The 12,753-nt window shown below is 37.4% G+C and overlaps 1 protein-coding gene across 1 annotated transcript in view; it reads right to left on the minus strand.

The window, feature by feature from the left end:
• The window catches only part of LOC308696522 (interleukin-6 receptor subunit beta), a 24,270-nt gene extending 16,159 nt beyond the window's left edge, over nt 1-8,111 (minus strand). The window contains exons 1-4 of the mRNA XM_081375303.1: nt 7,993-8,111; nt 7,055-7,151; nt 5,737-5,860; nt 623-801 (exon numbers count right to left, since the gene is read on the minus strand). Of these exons, the coding sequence (XP_081231429.1) occupies nt 623-801; nt 5,737-5,860; nt 7,055-7,151; nt 7,993-8,055 (463 nt within the window). The 5' untranslated portion in view covers nt 8,056-8,111. The remainder of the gene's footprint in view (nt 1-622; nt 802-5,736; nt 5,861-7,054; nt 7,152-7,992) is intronic.
• Between the last annotated feature and the right edge of the window lie 4,642 nt (nt 8,112-12,753).

Consider the following 12,753-nt stretch of genomic DNA (forward strand, 5'->3'; position numbering starts at 1 on the left):
TGACTGGAAATGGATAAGTCATGAATATTTAATACATTACCATGCTAGTTATCTAGAATATATACACTACCACTGAAAAGTTTGGGGTCGATAAAGCTGCATTTATTTGATTAAAAATACAGTAAAAACAGTGATATTGTAAAAATATAATTACATGTAAAAATAATTGTTCTCTACATGAATATATCTTAAAATGTCATTTATTCCTGCGATGGCAAAGTTGTGCTGCTTTACAATTTTGTGGAAACCGTGATACATAGGTTTTTTTTTTTGAGGGGGGGGATTTTTGATGAACAGAAAGTTCAAAAGAACAGCATTTATTTGAAACTGATATTTTTGTAATATTATAAATGTCTTTACTGTCAATTTTGATCAATTTAATGCATCCTTGCTGAAAGGTGTTTATTTCCTACTGACCCCAAACTTTTCACCAGTAGTGTAGGTTGTCTGGGCATTATATGCATAATGGAAGTTATTAGGCACAATATACAACCTAAATATACAGTAGTAAGTAGTAAGAGATGTATAGTGGTATGCTATGTCCAAAGTGTTCATACATCCAGTTTCAAAGCTACAGTCGGCACAGAGATGCACATTGATGTTGTTCAGTGAAGTGTTGTACCTGACTCGGAACCGTTGAAGCAGTATGGCGGTGAGCGTATGGATCCAGTGTGTGTGTCCGCCAGCACGTCCGCGCGGAAACAGTGTAACGCTGAATTGATGTACTGAACGGCGCAATTAGACCCTCTGGTATCACAAACACCCACATCATTGAACCTTTCTTTGCTATCACAATTGGTTCTGTTCAGAATAACACAGGAATATTCACAGCATTAATTATTTGATATTTATTATTGGTTATTCACTGTCACGTGGGCACAGGTGATCACTTCCGTTTTCTTTATTATTTCCTTTTGGCGGATTGTTTGATGCTGTGTTAAGAAGGGGCGAGTTGCGGGAGCCAACTTTCTGTTGACCGTATTGCGTTGGTTGAATCATGTTGGTCCTGCATATGTCAAGCTGAAAATAAAAGTAAAATCAAGATAAGATCGCCAGTCTATTGTTTTGTTAAGATATGACGACCGAGTGCAAGCGAGTCTATGCTACATAGCCTCTATGTGGCTATTGGATGCCTGAACATTAATCAACAGAAAATGGCGCTTTGTTTTCAAGGATATTTCATTCATGCACTGCATTGGAACGCAGTTGTGGATTGCAAGAAGAAACGGAAATGAGATGCAGAGCACTTGGACCGGTATGAGGTTGTGGAAAAAAGAGCAAACAGCTATGGTGATTGTTTCTATTTTCTTGAGCAGTATACCTGAGGTCAACTTAGAGAACTTGTCATATGTTGTCAACACATGACTTCCACGCAGGGTTACATGAAAGCCAAGACCCTACTTAAGGAACAATTCGGAAACGAACTCAAAATCTCTTCAGCGTATATGGATTCCTAACCCTAAGTTCATTAAACCTGAGGATACAAGGGCTTTACAAGATTATCATCTTTTTCTTAGAGCTTGCTGTAATGCTATGGAGGATGTTCGTTATGTGAAAGAGTTAAACTTGGCTACCAACATGCAAATAATTCTTTCAAAGTTGCCTTTTAAGCTCAGAGACAAATGGAGAGCAGTGGCGTGTGATCTGCAGCAAAAACGTAAGGAACCAGCAGCATTTAAAGACATTGTGGATTTTGTGGAGAATTGCAACATATCCTGTGTTTGGAAACATCATCTTAGAAGAGGCTCCTTTTGGTGGAGGTCGAAGCATGATTCGCTCTAAGAATAAGGGAAGTAGTTTTGCTACCACTGTTACTGTACCAGGTATGGAAGATGTTGGGAAAACTAATAAAGGAAGTGCATCCTGTCTTTGTTGTTTACTGTGCTTGCTAAAAATTCCATAAAGAAAAGCTGGAATTTCTGAAGAAGAAAGGAATCTGTTTTGGTTGTCTATGTACAGGCCATATAAGCAGAGATTGTAAGAAGCGCATAACATGAAGTGCGTGTGGCTCTAAACATCCCAGTATCCTTCATGTCTTTCAGTGAGATAAAACAGAGGAACCAAAGCAAGCAGTGGACAGTGCTCTGATCTCTGTTCAGTCCAGTAGTCTTACTGGGGCCGGTGAAGATGCTTGTGCCTTGTCCATTCTTCCAGTATGTGTTAAATCTAAGAATGGAAACAAAATTGTGGGAACTTGTGCCTTTTTAGATCCAGGCAGTTCAGCGACCTTTTGTACAGAAAGTCTTATGAATAAGCTTAATCTTTCTGGCAAAAAAATGAATATTCTGCCTAAAACCATGAATCAAGACAAATCGGTTTCCAGTTATGTTCTCAAGGATCTAGAAGTTGCTGGATTGGATCAGACACATTATTGCTCACCTACTGAAGTGTATTCCCAGAAAAGTATGCCAGTTTCTAAATCCAATATTCCCATGCAGAGCGATCTTGTTCGATGGCCTTATTTAAATGGCATACACTTGTCCTCAATAGAAGCAGGAGTTGAGCTCTTAATTGGAGCAAATATACCAGAGGCACTGGAGCCATGGCAGGTTGTTCGCAATCAAATGAATGGACCGTATGCGGTAAGAACCATCCTTGGATGGACAGTGAATGGACCGCTTAAAGGAATGGAAAGGAATGGAACTTTCTGCAATGGCCAACCTTACGTGACTGTTAACAGGATTTCTGTCTTAAAATTGGATGAGCTTTGGGAACAACAGTTTGAGACCGATTTCCCCGAAAATGCTCTGGATGACCTGGTAGGGATGTCTAAAGAAGATAATCAGTTCATGGATCTCATATCTCAGTCTGTAAAACTTATAGATGGTCATTACTGCATTGGGGCAAACCCTCAAGAATAAAAATGTGGTCCTACCAAACAATAAAATAGTTGCAGAACAGCAGGCTTTGAGTCTGCAAAGAAAATTCAGAAAAGACTCCTTTCATGGAAGATGTGATTTCCAAAGGATATGCGGAAAGGGTACCTGTGGAGGAACTTGAGAGGCATGATGGTTGTGTGTGGTACATACCTCATCATGGGGTTTACCATTCGAAAAAGAAAAAGATCAGGGTTGTTTTCGACTGTAGTGCCTCATTTCAGGGAGTGTCATTGAATGGACAACTACTTCAGGGACCAGACCTAACAAGCACTTTTTAATAAGTGTTCTTACAGGATTCAGAATGGAGTGGCTCTATGTGGCTATTGGATGCCTGAACAGTTACAATGCACAAAGTCACTTCAGCGGGAGTTATTCTCTATATCAGTGTCACTGTTTCTGAACTCCCTGAAAAACTTCCTTTGTAGTATTGAGTTTTCTTCCAGGAACGAACACGTCACAATATTCCTCATGTAAATAATTCCCGCCCAAGGCAAACGCAAAATAAAGGGGCGACGCCTGGTTGCGGTAAGGTACGGGTAAGTTATGGTAAGGGGCGGGACATTTCCGAAACAGGCTCAAAGTGTTTGACCAATCACAACTCACTCACCCAGCCGACCAATCAGAGCACAGTGTGCTTTTCAGAAGGAGGGGCTTCATAGAGACTGGAACTAAACTGAACGTTACTGACAGACTGGAAAAGAGGTCCTGCAATAGTTTAAAATATGTGAAAAACAATGTGTTTTTGAAAATGCAATCATTAAAACCTATTCTAGTAGAGTGCAAAACAAAATCAACACTTTGTAGAAGGGCAAAAGGATCCTCTTTACAAAAACAACAACCCAGAAACCAAAACATTGATCTGAAAAACCTGTAATGAAACACCAAGAACTTGTTTCATCTATATAGCAAATGAAGAAAACTGAACAGTAAAGTGCTTTTTAAAACCATTGCATATTATATTGAATATAAAAACAGAACTTGTGTATGGCAACTTAAACCGATTGTTTCTTTTATCGTTTTTCTATCCACTCAAAACAACACTGACATATCCTTAACCATGATCATTAACCACTTTCAAATCAAGATAACAAGTTTGTATAGCCCCTAAAATGCTAAAAAGATGTGTATTCATGTATATTCAAATTCATTTCAAAAGAAAAAGCGAGACTTAAATAAAAGATCTTTAACACGATCATGAAACATTAATGATCTTAATGATCAGTTTCAATGATCGGCACAAATTTGCATATTGGTTGACAGTAGTGACGCCAATCAAAACCAGGAAGAGCATGTGATAAGAAATCTAAGTACTGTGGTGGTACTAATGGTATCAGATGTTAAAGGGATAGTTCACCCAAAAATGAAAGTTCTATCATCGCCCTCAAGTTGTTCCAAACCTGTATGAATTTCTTTCTTCTGCTGAACACAAAGGAAGATATTTTGATGAATGTTGGTAAACGAACAGAAGCCCCATTGACTTCCATAATAGTTTATTCCATACTATGGAAGTCAAGAGTGCCAGTCAACTATCTTCATCAAAAATAACTTATTTTGTGTTCAGCAGAAGAAAGAAATTCATACAGATTTGGAACAACCTGGAGATAAGTAAATGATGACAGAATTTTCATTTTTGGGTGAACTGTCACTTTAATACCAAAATACTTGCAATGTCATCATGCTGCTGAATGATATCATATTCACACAGTCATGTGACAAAGAAAGGACACCCTTTTGAATTCTATGGTTTTACGTATCAGGACATAATAAAAGATCCTGGTCCTTGGTAGTCAGGGACTGCTAATCTAATGTCTTTAAAATAATAATAATAATTTCTGGGTACTCAAAGCGCTTTACATGGAAGGAGGAATCTCCTCAACCACCACCAATGTCCAGCTTCACCGTGATGATGCGACGGCAGCCATATTGCGCCAGAATGCCCACCACACACCAGCTTACTGGTGGAGAGGAGACAGTGATGAAGCCAATCAGTATATCTTTGATTAATTGATCATCAGCAAGCAAGACCAACTCTATAGAAGCAGAAGTTTTGGCATTTCGTTGGTCTGGAGCATTCAAGGAGGAAAGACATCAGCGATGATCTTAGAGAAGCAAAATGTCGCTGCCATCAATCTAAGAAGGGTTACACGGCCATTTCCAAAGAATTTGAAGTCCATTATTTTACAGTAAGGAAGATTATTCACAAGTGGAAAACATTCAAGACAGTTCCCAGCAAATTCACCCCAAGATCAGACCGTGCAATGCTCAGAGAAACTGCAGAAAACCCAAGAACTACACCTCAGACTCGACAGGCCTCAGTTATCATGTTAAAGTCCAGACCTCAACCTGATTAAAATGCTGTTGCGGGACCTTTAGAGAGATAGTGCTTTAGTGCATAAACAAATGCCCACAAACCTCAATGAACTGAAGCAACATTGTAAAGAAGAGAGCGGGCCAAAATTCCTCTTGAACAATGTGAGAGACTGATGCAGTCATATAGAAAATGATAACTTCAAGTTATTGCTGCTAAAAGTGTCTCTACAAGCTACTGAATCATAGGGTGTACTTAGTTTGTCACACATTGCTTCTCCATTTTGGTTTTTATTTCTGTTAAATAAATAATGACACAGTGTAGTGTCATGTGTTGTTGTTGTATTTATCATTTGTCATTTGAAGACCTGCTGACGACCAGATGATATTTGATTATATCCTGATACGTAAAACCATAGAATTCAACAGAGTGTACTTTCCTGTATATCATGATATTAATGAGTTACCTTTAGGTACTTTAACGAGCCATAACGAGTCCATAAACATGCTAATACATTTTAGATCGTTTTGTTAGTGTGAAATGTCTTACTTGTTAATCTGCAGTCTGTAGCTGTTGACGTTCAGGTGGTGGTCGCTCGTTTCCCAATAACAGGTGATGTTGATGTACTGCAGAATCACACACTGTGTGATGGACAGTGTCAAAGAAGCTGCTGCTGCTGAGAGAGTTATCACATGTTTAATGGTGAACAGTTTCTGAACACAAAGAAAGTGTCTCTGGGCTTATTCAATTGCATAAAATAACAACATATAAAACATGTGAAAACTTGCCCCATCCCTGGCATCATGACAAAGTAAATACCCATCTTTTTTAATATTTATTGAGCATGTGTGTAATTGGATCTTTTGGTTAAAACTTTATAGCTCCTGGGATTGAGCCCTCAGTGTGACAACTAGCCCTGGTCTGCCAGATTAAACCCATTTTGACACAAAAATAGCAGGTGTGCAACAGCAACATACAGCAGGTGAGCATCAACCTCTGCAACAGCATGTGTGCAGCCACAAAACAACCAGCCGTACGGATCAGATTTCAGCTAAAGGGCAAGAAATAATCCAGTGCTGGGAATCATGAAGAAACTGAGCGGGACACACACGCTGAATGATGTCACAACCACAAACATGTGCTTAATTTTTACGGCTGTTTCGCAACATGGTTGTGCCGTTGTTTTGGGTAATGGGTCGCTCAATACTTGTAATACAGTGTCAGGTTTGAGACGTGAGAACCAGTGGTGTTCAACCAGCACCATATTTGCATATAGCTTTGAAAGATCTTCAGCAAATAAAAATGTAAAATACTGGGGTGCGTTTCCCGAAAGCATCGTTGGCCAACTATGGTCGCAAGTTCATCGCAATGTCCATTGAACTCTATTGGTAACGACGGAACTTGCGACCATAGTTGGCCAACGATGCTTTCGGGAAACGCACCCCTGGTCTGTTCTTCAATCAAAACTTGCGTATGACTAACAAAATGACTAATATATGAACTACTGTTATGGTGCTTTTCAGTCAAGTCACTGTATTAAAAAAAAAAAAAAGCCATGTGACGATTCTACAGAAATTCTGTTGTTTTCTAGTGAAAAAAGAAAGCGTACAAAGCTGGAAGAGGATGACACTGAACTTTTTGGGTGCCTATTCATTCACTTACAACTTACCGTGGGACTGTCCCACCACGGTAAACTGTGGTTAAACGTCTAACTCGAGCACATCAGAGATAGTTCATCCCCTCCAACCTGTCAATTACACAAGCCCAGATCTTTAACCACTACACTAAACCTTTGTCACGGCCAAGACGCTCATTTTAACTTTGTAGAAAGTAAATTTACATTTATTATTATTATAAAAACTCAAACCTGTGTCCAAGAACTTGTTCATTACGCACATCCAGAGCAGGAGTCCAGCTTGAGAAGGCTTCCTTCGGCTCATGTCTGACGTGAAGACTGTCCACTGCTGTGAAAGTAAGATCACGACATCTCAGCTGAATGTCAAGTGATTCCCAAATCAAGTCGGCAGAGGCTCAGAGGTCTGGCCGAAAGTTTGGACACTACTATTTTTAATGTTTTTGAAAGAAGCCCTTTATGCTCATCAAGGCTGCATTTATTTGGTTTTGTGCAATGTATAAATACAAACATAAAAGGAATAATAAGAATGAGTCGAATTACCAGATGAATGGATTCAGAAAAGTATATTTTTAGAGGCTAAAGAGAGGGGAACAAATAACAAATAATAAAATATGAATATGGTAATTTTATTATTATTGTAATTCATATTGTTATTTATAATAATAATACATTTTTTTTAAATATTAAGTAGAAGAAGAAGTCCAATCCAATCCAGAAAAGTATATTTTTAGAGGGTAAAAGGAAAAGCAAAAAAAAAAAAAAAACATTAATACGTTAGGCCTATTTAAAATATGCTCATAATTAAATAAATACATCAATATACACACACACACACACAAATATATATATATACACACACACACAGTATATATTGCAATAAGAAGAAGGGAAAGAAGAAGAAATAAGAATGCGCATCGACAGCACTTTTTACAGGTAAAACGGACAGGCAAATCATAAAAAACAAGTATAACACTATATTTTCTAGTCGTTCAGTCAAAACAGATTCCGGGGGGGTTTTGGACCGTAGCCAAAAGAATACAAAATATCAAACCGCAAAACTATCCATTTGGCATGCATAATGAAGCAACTTAAATGGCTTTTATGGCGGATTTCCAAAACAAAGCGAAAGCAAGAATAACATCGTAAAGTCGCCATGCGCGCGAGTTTACCTGTGCTGGATGAAGCTGGAGAAGATGAAGAAGCGGAGAAGAGTTGAATGCTGAATCCAACATTTACAGTCTGTCCTATAAGTGTCCGGTGATGAGCGCCGGGAGGAAGACAGTTCGTGAGTTGAGTGGTTGAGGTGTAGCTTCTGTAAAACAGGCTAGCCTACATCTTCATTACAACTAATGGAGTTGGCTATACATCTGGATAATATCGTTCGGTATCCTATTGCTGAAATGGGCGGCGCTAGGGAGGGGCTATCAGGTGCTTCAGCAGGACCCAGACAGCACCCCCAAAAATCACTTCTGGAAGCGATTATATTCAGACTGTATTCTATGGAAGCCCAGAACCGCATGGTGAATAAATTAAAATAAAACTTATCTTGTTATTTCGAGATTAAGTCGTTATTTCAACAAAATTTCTCGTTATTTCGACATAATAAGTCGTTATTTCGCCATAATATCTCGTTATTTCGACATAATAAGTCGTTATTTCGACATAATATCTCGTTATTTCGACAGAAGGGGACATTCTAATTAGCATTAAGCCACATTAAGCGTTCTTATGGGAGGACAATGCTTAAGGTGTAATTAAACACGTTGCATTCATATTCTGGGCTCATCTGATATGCTATAGCCTAGGCTACTTATGATTTTTAGTATCATAATGATTAATAAATGCACGCACAATTATCCGTGATCTTGATAAATGATAAATGACTTGAACTTGATAAATGTTGCAAATGTTTCAGCCTGAAATATATCAAACATCAAAAAATATCAAACGTTTATTTTCATGTTTCTAATGCAAATAATGCAATAGCTAAGACAAAAATGGGTCTATTTTAATAATAATGATGACAATAATAATAAAAAATTATGTTAATATTTTATTGGCCTATAAAAATGTAAAACATGTATTTCAATGATGCATCAAACAATAATATAAAATAAAAAGTACATTTAATTTGTTCATGCATCAAATAATAAAAATGATGCAAAAATGGGGTCTGATCCTATATCTATATTTTTTTCAGTGGTTATGCATCAAATATTAATTAAAAAAAATATATTCATATTTAAATGCAACTGTATGATTAAACTATGACAGAGCTACAGTGTGCTATGTTTATCTTTCCATTCCAATGACTCACAGAGCCATTTAAATACACAGATAGGAAATGCTCATTACACACTGAGATTGTTAAAAAGAGAATGATTGGAACATTTAATGCAATCATGTTTTTCAGTGCATTTTGAACTTCATAACATTAGTGCGATCATAGTTTTGGGAGTCTTTCTGTTGGAAAGGCCAGTTTAAGATATTTGACAATTACAATAAAGGAAAAATTGCAATACTTTATAAGGAGTCTTACTTATAAAAAGAGAATTGATTGAAAATGGTGACTGAAACCAAGTGAAATCGAATCCTACGACACAGCTGATGTTTAGAGGTTATAACCCATCTTCTTAAAGGATATTTGTACGAGATCAGATGTGATTTCGAGCGGTTTATATTGCTCAGAGAGAGAGAGAGAGAGAGGGCATGTTTGTTTTCAATTACATCAGATGGAAAACATTCATGTAATTGCAAATCCCACTCAACACCACAACCTCAAAGCACTCGTGTGGAGATTCAAGTGATGATGACTGAACACACAAACAGGTGCATTCGGTCATTATTAAGTGTCGCCAGAGTTACAAATGCTTGCCATCCTTGAAAAAATGCTAAAGGATGCATGTAATAATTTTGCAAAGCAAACATTTTAGATTTCTGGAAGAAAATAATTTATTTCATATGACCTAAATTTGCTGATTTCGAGAGGTTCTTTCAAGAAACATGCTGACCTGAAAAACTGAAGTTTGGCAATTAGGAACAATAGAATAAAGGCAAAATGACAAACAAAGTGCAATATGTTTAAAAAAGCTGCTTCAAATCTTGTCTTAACCAAATATTTGCTTAAAAAATGAGAATACTGAGATATTTTAACAAGAATCATTCATGCAGTAATGCTTTTGAAGACTTTAATTTTGTTTTCTGCATGGCATTGTGTTATAACTGTTTTTGCAATTTGTATTTGTCACATGGAGTGATACAAAAACAGTAAAAGTACATGAACAACAATAAGTCAGAGAAATAAACTGTATAAATAAAGAGATCACAGATTCAAATGAGTAAAATCATTTTTGTGAAACCCTTAGTCTGTCATAAACGGATGTTGAATAATCACTCCTGCTCAGAGGAAGCTCACATTTAAGTTCTCAACTCCCCAAAAGTCCTATTAGAACAGGATATTGGAACACGTACAGTATGCTGCGGATTCTCATTCAATAACATTGCAAATGATTGCTTCACTTCCCCTCGGAGTTCTGCAAAATACAAATATAACATTAGCATACGTAAATTGTGGTTTGTGGCACAGCCAGGAGAAATAACACAATTAGTGATCTTCAAACACAACAGTACCTTTAACTTAGAAACAGTTCAATATTACAGTAATGCAAATAATCACAAAATAAAAGCAAGGAAAATGATAACAGTTATTCAAACTGCTTTAGAAAGGAATAAAAGCAAGGGAACTTAAAAGAAATTAAAAGGGATAAATGATACCGTTATAAAAAGATGATACACAGAATAACCTTCTCATCTGGCAAAACACCGGTGTATCTTATTTTGCATGTAGTTTTACTCTTACACTGTGTCTGTGGTGTTTGTTCGGCGCGCCTAAGAATTTCATTGGACGTCTCCGATGGACCTGATTTTCCCCTAAAATCGGACAGGAGGAGCCCTAGGACTGATCTCGGGTTCACTGTCCCATCGGTCCGCACCCTCAAAAAAACTGTATAGGCTACTGAAGATTGTTTTCATAAATAAAAAAGTGAAACAATTTTTATTATGTAACAATAAACGTTCCAAACAGTAGTACACTGTAATAAAGATTAAAGTGCGTTTTACAAGAAAATACAATTTCAGTTTTTCTACTCCAAAATCATGTTTAATTCAATGTGTTATTTGCCTTTTCTTGTAATTATTTGTGACAATTACTAGAAATGAAATAGTAAATCACATGACCTCATAATGTGCATGCTTATTTCTGGAAGTCATGCCATCATTTTAGGATTAAATATGTATTGTGAATTTTTTTTATTGTGTTGTCTATACTGTTGTACTGCACATTTTGGCAGTACAGGTCACAGATTCTATGCTTAATATTTGTATACTGTGCACACAGATACTGCAGAATGGCAGTAACATAGCAGAATATATGATTAAGGAATATTATAAAGGTAGCCTACTCCAGGTTTGGACAAAGACCACAGAAAATGTCCACTAAGGAGTCGAGGTTGGTGCTGAGGTTCAAAAATATTGAATTTCGCGCAAAGATGCACTTCATGTGTTTTTCATGTGAAGAGAAAAAAGACTTTCCATGAAGACCTGACAGAAATTAGCCTATATCAACCACACATGTTGAGGAAACATGACGGGTCTATAATGACATAATGGACATTGACTCAAACTATTACAATCTAATCATTAATGGAAGCATTAATGAGTCTCTCATGAGTTGAGTTTTGATGAAGAATTTAATGGAGAAGAACTTAAGATGACATAAACACATAGGCCTACTGTACATCAGCTCAAGTAAAAACATTCAAATCAGTAATTTGCTGTTTTCTGAATATCAAACCGAATCATTTGTTAAACTGATATTGGCCTATAAAATAACACTAATTTGCCCGGTTTCACAGACAAGGCTTAAGGTTTGAGCTGTTTTAACTGAAAGCAACTGATATATCCTTAGCGATGTGGAACTCCCGATCGAACGTGCTCACCGGGTTTGGAAGAGATCACCTGGAAGAGCGCGACCGGTTGGTTGTCCGTTACACCAGGTGGAAGGATAAGGACGAGATTTTATAGAAGGCACGACAGAAAACACAAGAATGGCGTGAACGAAGCAAAAGTGAAGATGATGGATCTAACGGGCAAATTCAGGTGTCAGAGGACTTGAGTACTCGAGTGCGTGAGATACTGAGAAAGCTGGTATGCAAACTCTTCGTCTAAATCAACCTAACACACGGATGTCGCTTGGTTTTGATAAACTTTTTGGACGGTACACTCTCAGGAAAAAAGGTACAAAAGCTGTCACTGGGACAGTACCCTTCAAAAGGGTTCTAATATGTAGCCTACCATACTAATATGTACACGTCTGGTACCAATATGTACATTGAGGGACTTAAATGCACCCTTTAGGTACAAAGGTGTACCTTTTGAAAAGTTACCGCCACAGTGACAGCTTTTGTACCTTTTTTCTGAGAGTGTAGAGTTTTCACTTATGATACCGAATCTGAGTCTGTGGTTGAAATTGTGGACTGAATAATGAAGAAACATTTGACACTCGAGTAAAGTAGGCCTAGGATGACGGCCTCGTCCCAGATGAATTTACTATGATCTCGTGGAATGTTCAAGGGTTAAAGACGAAAGTCAATAACAGTGAGTTAATGGATACCTTATGAGTCATATGCGCAAAAGTTGTCGCTGTTTCTAGTAGTAGAATCCTGTTTGCTTTGACCTCATATTTGGTGTTAATGCATATGCTTTTAATGTGTTGTAGCCTGGAATATTGTGTTGGAAACTTTTATTCCTTCAGACGTTGGGATCGCGTTCAAACAGAAGTTATTCTTTTATTGAGAACTTCGCTGTGCGTTGCTGCAGTTCGTCCAACAATACAGTATGCATTGTGGCTATATACATTCCAAGGGGGAGGG

Source organism: Scardinius erythrophthalmus (assembly GCF_964197995.2).
Source record: "Scardinius erythrophthalmus genome assembly, chromosome: 9".
In the NCBI taxonomy this organism is placed as follows: domain Eukaryota; kingdom Metazoa; phylum Chordata; class Actinopteri; order Cypriniformes; family Leuciscidae; genus Scardinius; species Scardinius erythrophthalmus.